Source organism: Theileria orientalis, chromosome 2 (assembly GCF_000740895.1).
Source record: "Theileria orientalis strain Shintoku DNA, chromosome 2, complete genome".
In the NCBI taxonomy this organism is placed as follows: Eukaryota; Apicomplexa; class Aconoidasida; order Piroplasmida; family Theileriidae; genus Theileria; species Theileria orientalis.
Window position 1 is genome coordinate 576997 of NC_025261.1, and position 11948 is coordinate 588944.

General features: G+C 42.7%; 5 protein-coding genes across 5 annotated transcripts; 2 read left to right on the top strand and 3 right to left on the bottom strand.

Annotated features, from left to right (window-relative positions):
* Positions 1-250: 250 nt before the first annotated feature.
* TOT_020000290 (isoleucyl-tRNA synthetase) lies at positions 251-4797 on the bottom strand (the record flags this gene model as incomplete). The annotated part of the gene is made up of 9 exons (XM_009692029.1): positions 251-463; positions 672-1331; positions 1529-1637; positions 1831-2046; positions 2266-3225; positions 3431-3847; positions 3879-4148; positions 4186-4564; positions 4605-4797. 9 exons carry the CDS (start codon positions 4795-4797, stop codon positions 251-253), a joined length of 3417 nt encoding a protein of 1138 aa, XP_009690324.1.
* Positions 4798-4896: 99 nt separating this feature from the next.
* On the top strand, positions 4897-6120 carry TOT_020000291 (chaperonin; the record flags this gene model as incomplete). Its single annotated transcript, XM_009692030.1, has 6 exons — positions 4897-5116; positions 5148-5293; positions 5328-5392; positions 5558-5627; positions 5659-5783; positions 5850-6120. The coding sequence occupies 6 exons, from the start codon at positions 4897-4899 to the stop codon at positions 6118-6120; spliced, it is 897 nt and encodes a 298-aa protein (XP_009690325.1).
* A 121-nt stretch (positions 6121-6241) lies between these two features.
* Positions 6242-8172, top strand: TOT_020000292 (topoisomerase-related nucleotidyltransferase; the record flags this gene model as incomplete). The annotated part of the gene is made up of 10 exons (XM_009692031.1): positions 6242-6424; positions 6456-6576; positions 6609-6763; positions 6793-6862; positions 6929-7108; positions 7138-7205; positions 7236-7486; positions 7515-7596; positions 7627-7701; positions 7795-8172. 10 exons carry the CDS (start codon positions 6242-6244, stop codon positions 8170-8172), a joined length of 1563 nt encoding a protein of 520 aa, XP_009690326.1.
* A 248-nt stretch (positions 8173-8420) lies between these two features.
* TOT_020000293 (endoplasmic reticulum transport protein) lies at positions 8421-8945 on the bottom strand (the record flags this gene model as incomplete). The annotated part of the gene is made up of 1 exon (XM_009692032.1): positions 8421-8945. The coding sequence occupies one exon, from the start codon at positions 8943-8945 to the stop codon at positions 8421-8423; it is 525 nt and encodes a 174-aa protein (XP_009690327.1).
* Positions 8946-9005: 60 nt separating this feature from the next.
* On the bottom strand, positions 9006-11111 carry TOT_020000294 (conserved hypothetical protein; the record flags this gene model as incomplete). The annotated part of the gene is made up of 1 exon (XM_009692033.1): positions 9006-11111. One exon carries the CDS (start codon positions 11109-11111, stop codon positions 9006-9008), a length of 2106 nt encoding a protein of 701 aa, XP_009690328.1.
* Between the last annotated feature and the right edge of the window lie 837 nt (positions 11112-11948).

Consider the following 11948-nt stretch of genomic DNA (forward strand, 5'->3'; position numbering starts at 1 on the left):
TACTTATTCTGTGTGTATTCACCTGTTGTGGGTGCATTAAATTACCTTGTGTGTATTCACCTGTTGTGTATTAAATTACCTTGTGTGTTTTCACCTATTGTGAGTGTATTAACTTGCCATGTGTGTGTGTTCACCAATATCTATCAACTCTCCGTAGACTGTTGTCTGATGTGTATATTATTTAATGACATTAATGGTTTTCCGTGAGTTATGAGTGGACCCATTTGTGATCATTATTTGATTTAAATTGTTACTTTTTAACAATTACAACTTCTATTGCACTTTCGCGGATTGACACTATTTCGGAATGTAATTTATTACTAACATTTAGTGTTTTAGTGATTACTGCATTTTTCTTGAGTATTTTTTGTAGATTTTCAGATTGATCCGATAACGTATCATATAGTTCATCGTCTTCAGTCCTTATGTATATTGTGATATCATCATCAATAGACAATCCAAGCTAAAAATTATTAGTTATTGTCATTGTTATTGGTACTAGTGCTATTATTTGTAGTATTGCTACTGTTACTATTGCTATTACTATTGCTATTACTATACTGCTACTACTACTATCACTAATATTACTATTGCTATCACTGCTACTACTACTACTAATATCACTAGTGCTACTACTTGTATGCTTGTATGCTTGTATGCTTGTATTTTACCTGTTTTCTCATCTTCTGAACTTTGTTTGCCACTTCTCTGCAGAGTGCCTTGTAGTCCAGGTCCTCGTCTTTCGTCAGGTCCAGTATCACTGTCAGGTTACAATCTGACTCTGCGTCGTATATTGTCGTGTCCAGTCTCTCAGGGTTAATTCTTCTGCTCACCACCACGTCGTCCTTGTGTATTTGGAATCCGCATATTTTGAGTGGTCCTTGCTCCAGTGCCAGTATTTGTGTTTCGTCCAGGTTTCTTATTTGCTCCGACACTTGCTTCACGTCCTTTCCCAGTCTTGCTCCCAGCGACTTAAAATTTGCCACCGCTTCCACCTTGATCAGACTCGTATCGTTTGACAGTTTTATCTCCACTATGTTCAACTCATCTCTTATAAGCGGCAGCAACTCCACCAGTGAGTCCAATGTTTTTTTGTCGTCGTGCACTATCGTCAGTGTTCTCACTGGGAATTTCAGTGACACTTTTTTTCTTTCTCTCACTGATCTTGCCAGCAGCACCACCTTTTGCATGATTTCCACTCTTTTCATCAGCTCCTTATCTGAGCTTCTTGCTGTTTTCGGCAGCACTTCGTAGTGTATACTTTCCAATCCTCCGGATGCTTTTCTCAGGTTCAAGTATATCATCTCCGATGTGAATGGTGCAAACATACTCTACATTTAGGTTGATCAATCCATTAATTTGTATCTATCTCTCTCAGTAACATATTTGTATCTATCTCACTCAGTAACATATTTGTATCTATCTCTCTCAGTAACATATTTGTATCTATCTCACTCAGTAACATATTTGTATCTATTTTCCACTGTTACTCTATCCTTGTTATCTGCCATGTTCTATTTAAGCTTACCATCAAATGGTTAAATGTCTTTAGTGACACAAATAGGGACTGAAGTGAGACCAAGGCCTCCTCCTCTCCAAATGCTCCCCTCATTCTTTCTCTATTGAATCTAATGTACCTGAAAATCATTTAGTCGTTTCCGCGTTTGTTTATTTTTATTTTCTACTTTTATTTACACCAACTCTATGTACACTTTGTTATCTACTTTTATTTACACCGACTCTATGACTATCTGTTATCTACTTTTATTTACGCCAACTATATCTATTTCTCCAATTTTCTCTCTATTGCTCCTCTACTTTTACACTTACCAGTTTGTTAGCTGCTCCAAGAATGACAATAGCTTGGGCATCACATTGTACAACTTATAGTGCTCCATTTCAAAGTGTACGCATTGTATCAGATCTTGTGTGATCGTATACACCCACCGGTCCATTAGACATGTCGACTTGAAGGGTGCGTCGTAGTCTGGGACGAACTTCCTTCTCGTGTTCGTCTCATACCTCGTGACTTCTTGCACCAGGAATCTATATCACATTGTTATTCAATGCTCCGACAGATTAATAGTTATCTATCCCTTGTTAATGCTATTTCTACATCTAGCTGATATTTGCATTAACTTATTACTATTAGCATTAACATATTACTATATAAAATAACTAACTGCTAATTGCAGTCGCTAAATACTATTTATAATCATTAAATACTATATGCATTCAATAAATAAGCTTGCAGTAGGTGAATACCTGAACGAGTGAAACCAGGGTAGTATCACGTCCTTCAGCACGTTCCTCACGCCCAGCGTCGAGAACCTCACTGGCTCCGCCTTCACTGCTGGCGATGATATCAGGAACAGACGCAGCGAGTCTGCTCCGAACTGGTTGACTATTTCCAGCGGGTCCGGGTAGTTCTTCAGGCGCTTCGACATCTTTTTTCCGTCTCCCGCCAGGACCAGCCCGTTGACGACCACGTTCTTGAATGGTGACTTTTTGAAGAGGTGTGTCGAGATCACCATGAGTGTGTAGAACCATCCTCGCGTCTGGTCCAGGCCCTCCGCTATGAAGTTTGCTGGGAAGTGTTCGTGCAGTCTCTCTGCGTTTTCGAACGGGTAGTGTATCTTCGCCAGCGGCATGGAGCCGCTTTCGTACCAGCAGTCGAATATCTCAGGGATCCTTCTCAGCGGCGGGTACTCACTCCCTCGCGGGTCCGGTATTTGCAGGTGATCCACGTGATCTCTGTGCAGGTCCACCACCTTCGTTCCTGTGAGTCTTTCGAGCTCCTCGATGCTTCCCACGCATACCACTTGCGAGTAGTCCTCGCTCACCCACAGTGGTATTGGTGTTCCCCAGAACCTGTTTCTGCTTATGCACCAGTCCCTCGCCTCTGACACCCAGTTTCTGAACCTCTTGTCTTTCACGAACTGCGGTACCCAGTTTGACTCTGAGACTGAGTTGAGTATTTCTTCTCTGTAGTCCGCCACCTTGATGAACCAGCAGTTGACTGCTCTGTATATGAGCGGCGTGTCACTTCTCCAGCAGTACGGGTATGAGTGTACTATTGTGCCCACGTGCACCAGCCTATCTTTGTTTTTGAGCATCTTCTTGATAACGATGTCTGCGTCCTTGATGTACATTCCCGTCAGCTCCCCTGTGTTTTGTATGAAGAGTCCTGACTCGTTAACCAGGTGCGGCAACTCATCAAAGATTCTATAGCAATTTAGTCATATGGTGTTTGTTTATATTTCCGTAAATGCTCTGTTAGCATATACTTTCTTAAACTCTGTCTTATTTTAATTTTGTCCAATAATACTTATTAACTATCCTTGTTTTCCATGTATATATTATTCTATGCGCCTATCTACCCATTTCTACTCTTTCAGTCCCATTCTATCTACTCTAAAGGCCAACTTACTTGTATTTCTTGCATACTCTCAAGTCCGCCTCACCGTAGTAGGGTGCGCAGTGCACGATTCCTGTACCGGACTCCGACGTCACCATGTCGTCTGCCACCACCACGTACGAGCGTTCCAGCTGTTCCTCCGTGAAGGTTGGGTAGTTCGAGAAGTAGTCGAAGAGCCTTTCGTACTTCCTCCCCACTAGTTCCGAGCCCATGTACGAGCCCACTTCCACGAAGGTCTCCTTGTAGTCCACTCCCATCGTTGCGCAGAAGTAGTCGACTCTGCACTCTGCCAGCAGATATGTCTTTTCGTTCTTCAGGTTCTTCAGCTTTACGTACTTGAATCCTTCGTTTACGCACAGCACCAGGTTCGATGGCAGCGTCCACGGCGTCGTCGTCCATGCTACGAACTCCATGTCCTCGTCGAGCGACCTAATTTTTAATTAAACTTGCTCAAGGTTACCTGAATCCCACGAACAGTGACGGGTCTGTCACCATTTTATAATTCAGGTTCGACTCAAAGTTCGACAGTGGCGTGTTACACGTCAGCGAATACGGCATCACTTGAAAGCCTCTGTAGACCACTTTCTTTTCGTACAACTCCTTGAATATCCACCACAGCGTCTCCATGTATGACGTGTTAAGTGTTTTGTAGTCGTTGTCGAAATCTATCCACCGTCCAGTCCGCGTGACTATGTTTTTCCATTCTCGGGAGTACTTCATTACGATAGATCTGCAACGTTGTCACTTTTTTTTATTTTATTTCTTACCTGCATTTTTCGTTGTATTTATCTATTCCCATTCTGAAGACGTCAGAGGAATGTTTAATATTGTACAGGTTATCTATTTCGTATTCTATCGGTAAACCGTGACAGTCCCAACCAAATCTTCTTTCGACGTGGTGGCCTGTTTGATATGCGTACCGAGTGACAACATCCTGAGTATAATGTGTTTGGTTTACGCTTACTTTTATTGATCCGGCCAGTATGTGGCCGTAGTGTGGCAGTCCTGTTGCGAAAGGAGGTCCATCATAGAATATGAATGAGGGCAATCCTTCTGACAACTTCATAGACGTTTTAAACACGTCTATATTATACCAATATTCCAATATTTTTTCTTCCTCCCTCGGGAACTCAACCTTTTCCGCAACTAAATAATTTTAATATTATGATATACTTGTGTGTTATACCTTTACTAAATGTTGGTTCAAATTCTTTATCGGATCCCATATTTCGAGAATTTATGTTAGTGTTTTGTTTTTGATTATATTTAAAATTTATACCATGACAAATTTTGATACTGGACAATTTGAAAATTTTAGTTTCTGTTTTTAGAAATACATTAAATACAGATCCACGTCCATTAATGATATTTTTTAGCATCAATCATTCTATTTGTCGTAGGAACATATTACACCACATTATGTTGGACACACCTTGTACAAATTTATGGCATATGTGTATCATAATTGTAAATAAACTATGTATATTGTTCTATTGTTTTTACTTATATACAAGGGGGTATTTTCGATCAAATTAAGACTTCAGCCTACTGTATCTGGATTTATATCTAATCATCAGAATAAGACTATTTCACTTAACAATCATTATCCTTCTATCAAAAAGGCCAATAAACATACTGATTATTCATTGAATAGCTCTTCTGATTTTGATAATTATTCTCCCGTAACATCCAATTCAGGTATTACAACTACAATTTAATTTTTGATTAGTTGACTACTCTTATCGCAACCCTAGTGACTTTAAATTACGTGGATTAAAATTGGATAAAGATCTAGTACCTTTGAATGACTATGTTTTAATTTTAAAATCCGACGTTAATGATGTTACTAAATCGGGTGTATATATCGGATCGAAGGTATTTAAGCGTAACTAAAAAGTTTATTTTATAGAAGAGCAGGGATTTCGTTGGTTCTGTTCTTGCTGTTGGACCCGGTAAATTAAACAGGGACACAGGGTTAGTTTATATTTATTTACTGCGCCTAAGGCTGAGCCTTGTAGTATAAATTTCTACTTTGGGGTATGATTAATGGCGCTAAACCAATTGGTCTACTTGTATATCAACATACGTTTTTTAATGACCGAACAATTGTTTATATGTGTAATTGATAAAATGACTTAGGGTATTGACTCCTTTGAGCGTGTCCGTCGGCGAATATGTTATATACGACATGCCTGAAGAAACCATAGACGTATTTTAATTATTTCATATAAACATTTCAGTTGAAGTACAACGATACGCCCTGTGTACTGGTTAAGGAGGAGAACATATATGCAAAGATAGCTCTTCCCAAGAACGCACCGGATAATTCAATAAGTTACGATAGAATTGTACCGTTATCGGACAGGTGTGTTTATATATTATATTTCTCTATGATATAAATTCACTGTACGGGGGTTGATGTAATTTTTAGGCTCCTTGTTCGAGTGCTACAATCACCTAAGAGAACAGAGAGCGGATTGGTTATTTCAAGGACAAATAGCAAAGATGACCTAGTAAAGGCGAAAATAGTATCAATGGGTCCTGGAAGTTACACGAATGATGGAAGATTAGTTCCTATAAAGGACCTTAACGTCGGCGATGTGGTAATGTACTCTGAAACAGTTAGTGAAAGAGGAGAATTCTCAGCCGAAGGGGTCAATTATTCCTTTGTTAGACGGAATGCAGTTCTGGCAAGATTGTAATAAATATAAGCTAAAATTTTACTTTTGGAAAATGATGTCGCACAATACACAATAAATCTGATGCCACTCAATTCAGTATATTTATTAGATTTAAATGTGTTTTGTACAATAGTTGGTTAATATGGTAAAAAGTGGTTCGAAGAGTAAAAATACACCTACGGATGTTAGCCCATCATCAGAATCAGCCGACGCCAATGACCTTGCAAATATAAATAGGCTATCCCTCAACTATGGAGCAGAATACTACTCTATGGTCGACATAGAGGAGCAAAAGGAGATTGCACAAAGGAATTCGGAGATGAGAGTATTTTTAGTGGAATAATATAGTTGTTTAGGATAAAGTTAAGGTGTTTAGAAAATCCAAAGGCGATACTAAGAAGGAAAGGGAGCTGCCAGGCTCCTACATAAATATTTCAAACGGAAAAAAATCCGTTAAGTCTAAAATTAAGTCTAAGGGTGAGTTTGGGATAATTATGAGATTGATTTAGATGATAAGACGCTCAGAGAAATACTGAGACTCCATAAACTGCACAATATGCTGAAAAACACGAGGATTCCGTTCATTGTGCTGCTGGACGTTGAGTTGAATAGACTTCTAAGCTGGCTTGCGCCAACACCCGAGGAGAAAATCGCAAAGGAACAGGTTCGTGTGTAAAATAATTGGCGTAATAGGTGCTGTTGCAACTGGAGGTCGTGGTCAACGCACTCTTTCCGGACGGGAACCTAAAGGTTTTTGGGTCATGTAAGAGGAAATTAAGAGTAGTTATGTTTTTGCAATGTTGAGTTGCGACCGTTAATCTACGTGTAGACGTCACGGGCCTGTCGTTGCCAGGTGCGGACATTGACGTGTGTATTCAGTCCGAAGGGGACCAGCTGTGCGTGCTGAACATGATCGTGTACACCCTTAACCGACTGGGTCTGGTGCACTCGTTCGAGTGCATATACAACACGGCAGTGCCCGTAGTTAAGCTGGTCGACAAGAGAACAGGTAAGGCCGAGGGCGATTAACGTTTGTAGGAGTGAGGATAGACCTGTCGTGTTACAACGAGTCGGCGTTCAAAACCACGAAGTTCATACAGGAAATGGTTAGCGGTCGACCAATAACGATTCTTCAGTGCGTCAAGTACAAGTATATGCAGCCGCTGATACTGCTGGTGAAGCTCTTTCTGCAGTCGCGGAACCTGGGAGACACGTACTTCGGTGGCGTCGGCTCCTTCCTGCTGTACTGCATGATCCTGTCGTTCCTGCAGCTGCACGACTCGAGCTCGCAGAAGCAGAGCGACGACACGAACTCCCTGGCGACCCTCTTCATCGATTTCTTCTACTACTGGGGGTTCCTGAGGGACTACAGCCAGTTTGTCACCACGTTAGTTGCTAAGAGTTTACAGTTTTAGCGTTAGGGGATTGGGGCACGTGTACCCAAGGAAGCTCAAGAAGGAACAGTCTGACTCGATGCTCAGCTGCGATAATCCCATAGTACCTGCCTTTTCATTCAATTATCTTCAGGATCACACGGTGGACCTCGGAACGAACTCGTTTAATATGCACAGCGTCAACTCAGCGTTTCAAAACGCCTTCATAGTAAGTGTTCTGTTAGGAGGTTGGTGGCTGCCACCTTTGTATCTATTGCTTACTGGTCGACGTTTGTCGTGCCACCCCTAATGATTGATTTAGATCCTCAAGAACATTGAACACAACATTAGGAAGTGGTTTCCGAATAAGGTGGTCACCTTCGGGATGAACTTCTCAACCATACTGGAGTCTCTGTACGACGTTAGTCACCCGGTCTTCCAGAAAAGGAGCCACGAGTCGCATGAAAACGTGCGCAAGGACTATTTTAACGACCACTCGAACACCCTGAACGCGTCTCTGGATTCAGTGCTGAAGCATCTGAAGAAGTCACTTGAGAGCAGCAGGACAAACACCTTCAACGCCCAGAGGCAGCTGATGGAGTCTCTGTCCTCTGAGCAAAACGAACTGAACCTGGACGGAGACATACCTTTCTACATCGTCGCTGAGGCCGTGGGAAAGGAAACTTCCAGCTTGCTGTAATGTGATTCCGTCCCTTATTTGTACACCATTGTCTTACGCATTAGTACAACATAGTCTCACACATTCGTATAGCAGTTTTATGTATTTGTACACCATTGTCCTACATTTTCGTACTACATAGTCTCACATATTCGTATAGATGGATACCCGCGTAGACTTATAGATGGGTGCTGGTTGGTGTGTATGCGCACTTGTGGGTGTGTAGATGCATATATTCACGGTGATTACAGCGTAGATTTTTAGGTTTATTATATTAGGTGCTTCCTTGCGGCCTGGCGTACCTTGTTTTTGAAGTTGTTCGACTCCAAGCTGCCGTTGAACACGTACAGCGGGTTCATCACCTGCCTCGAGTAGAGCTCGTGGATCTCCTTGAAGAATGAACGCACGGAATCCATGGAAGGCGGGTCAGGCTCGTTTGAACTTAAATTGGGAGAGTATATTACAAAGTCTGAGGTGTTTGTGACGTGGGCGCGCGTGATTAGTATGAAGCTCACGTGGCTGCACGTCACGTAGGCCGAGACGGAGAGGAAGTCGAAAACGTCCACTTGTTTTAGAAACAGGCTCGGGTTGCTCCAGACCAGGTCTTCGATTACGTCCAGGGACTGGTGTGCCACGAAGGAGGCGAGGTGCGGTGGGTCCGACCTTCTGCCTGGCGTCGAGAGGTCCTCTATCAGGAGCGGTTTGTCGTCCTTGCCCACTATGATGAGTACTAGTATCTTAGAATGGACATTTGGGTCTTCGTTTGAGGAGTTATGAGCGTCCGCGTCGTCCATTACAATAATATGAAGTGAATGTAAGTAGGGCTGCAATGTGTAACATGGATGAATACAAAATTACTTTTTCTTGGGTGCTGGCTTTTTTAACAGTTTTGGCGTGATGGTTATTGGCACGAGCGGCTTTTCTGGCAGTTGATCTCCCGGCTCCTTCTGAGTTTCAACCACGGGTTGACTCAGCGGCATTTTCGGGACTGCTTTACGTACTGGTTCCGGGGGAAGTTTTGCCGCCTTGGTCGGAACTGTCGGCGCTGCCGCTGGAGGAGCTGGAGGAGCTGGAGGAGCTGGTTGAACTGGAGTTGGGCTCGGCTGCTCCATGACTGGCTGACTTTGCTGAGGTGCGCTCTTCTGCTTCGGCTCCGGACTCTCCTGAGTCCCTTCAGGCTCTTCGACCGGCTTTGGCGGCGTATCCTCAGCCTTTTCCTGTTTGGTTTGTCCAGTGCTTGTGGTTTCGGCCTTTGGCTGGGGCGCACTTGGCTTCGGCTGTTCCTCGGTCATGCTGTCCTTTGAAAGTTGCCTGCTGCTAAGCTTCTTTATGATCATGTCCTTGATGTTGGTCCTCTGTCTTTGGAGCTCGTTCACGTCTCTGTCGCTGTTCGGCAGCTCTGGAGGCAAGAGTTTACTGCTCGGCTTCCTTTCAACTGTCTCAGCCTTTGCGGGCTGACTGCTGCCATTTTGAGTATCTTTTGGTGCAGGGGGAGCTTGCTGTGAAGTGGCAGCCTCTGGTGTTGGAGCGTTTCCATCTGGAGTTTCGGATGTTTCCTCGCCCTGTTGGTTGTTTTTCTTTCTCGCGAACATCAGCGAGAGCCTCGAGACGTTTGAGGAGGAGCCCTTCGCCTGCCCCTTCGACTGCCCCTGTTTACCTGGTGCGCCAGCCTTCGGGTTGAACAGCGGCTTTCTTACTGCTGGGGTCGTCTTAGGCTCAAAGGGCTTGTTCTGCTCCGATTTAGGCTCTGACGCCTTGCTGGTTTGCGGCGTTGTCTCCGGCTGCTTTCCCAAATCCGTGTTCGGTCGAGTGGGTTCGGCGATTTCACCCATGGTGGACCCTGGCTTTCTTATCTGCTGATCCAGCGTTGTCTTGGTCTCGCTGACTAGCTCGTCCGTCTTGTTTCTGAAGTTAACTGCCGGCAGCTTCGCGTCCTGAGGCATTGGGATCACCGTGACCACTACGTCTCCGCAGTTCATACCGTTCGAGTCTAGCACGTTCCACGGCTCAGATGGCTTCAGCGTTTTGTCTGATATGAGGCTCACCTCTGCTGAGCCTACCAGTAGGCTGTCAGCATAAATGTCAAGAACGAGCTTCGGAACCACGTTTGGCACCTTGGGAGGCAGCGTGTTGTGCTGAATCAGTGAGTTGAACTCGTACACCTTCGACGCGTTGTCCATGGGCTTCACTCCCACTGATATGAACCTCGAAAACTCTGTGGCCCTCAGTTCCTTCGGCTCATTATCGTACCTGAAGAAGCACCCGAAGCTCTGCGTCTCCGGCAAGTCGCACTTGAGCATCAGTCGGTGTACCTTCACTGAAATCCCCGTCAGTTTAGTCTTTTCCTGGGTCTCTTGGTACGTCATCGGCTTCAACAGCTCGTTCTTGGTCACCTCGAGCCCGTCGTACTGGATGAGCACGCTGTAGAGGGCGTTGTAGAGTGTGTTCAGTCTTATGTCCAGCTCCCTGCAGGGGTACAGGTACTCCAAGCACAGCTTAATGAACGCGACTCTGCTGTAGCCCTGTATCACGGCGCAGCTTCCAATGCCCACGAACGCCTGGATCAGCGTGTCCATCTGGTTGTACAGGAGTTCGATTCTCTCGATGGTTTCCTTCAGCTTCAGCGGCTGGTCCACCATCGATTTGACCTTCCTCTCCATGCAGTGGAACTTATTATTCGACTCCTCCAGCTTCTGCTTGTAGTTAAGCACTTCCTGTTCCAGTCTGTAGCAGTTTTCTTCAGATTTTTTCCTGAACTCTCTCTCTCTGTTATAGAGGATGAAGTAGTTCCTCATTTTCGTTTCCAATTCGTCCAACATGTGCTCCACCACCTCCGGTTCGGGCCTCTTTTTCAGGTACACACCGCTCCTGGTCAGAAGTTCCCTCTCGGGCACCTTCATGTTATTACCCTTTGTGTAGAGCTGCTGCCACGAATTATTTAAAGAAGAATACGTGGCCATCCTATTCAAACTACATTAATAATATCAAAGTCTATGAAATATAATGTGTATGGTGAATATTGGCGTTTTGGCCAAAATAAAAAATAAAATACAATAATTTATGGGTTTTTAAAAACAAATGTATCAAGGAAGATGTATATTTGAAACTGAATCAATGAGAAAACTAATAAAACTTGGAGGATGGTAAAGCACCTGTGGGCACTTCTATAACTAAAGAAGACAAACTGAAACGGATGTTTCTAAAAATACAAACAAATGTCTATCCAATTCAAAATTGTATTTACGATATATTTTATTAATATAATCAAGAAAATTGTAAAATATCCTGATTATGGTAGCTATTTGGCTATTCAATTGGTTATGTGTTCACTAATGTTTCTTGGATTGATCTGTATTAGATAATTAATTTAATTTTGTGTGAAAAAGGCTTATTTTAAATCACATTGGTCAATATTGTTAGACATTTCATTTGTGTAATATGCACACTTTCAATTATGTGTTCAGGTATGATTGATCAAAATTATGAACAAAATTTACTTATTTCATAATTATGTTGATAAAAATGGGCATTAAATTATAGTATGGAGTTTCGTTTTGTCAAAAAAATGTCCGGAAGATACCATTGACTTGATTGTTGAGTATTCTGCCTTATTTTGCCGATGTGTAAATATATTCTTAAACAAAATTATATCTAATTATATATAATTAAAGAATTATTGGTTTTACTCCTTAAATTTAGTATTATGCTTTAGTTAATGTGGTATGATATTCACTATATAATATTTTGTACATTACTCTTGTTCTCAGTGTATATTAATAATTTGAATGTTTATTATT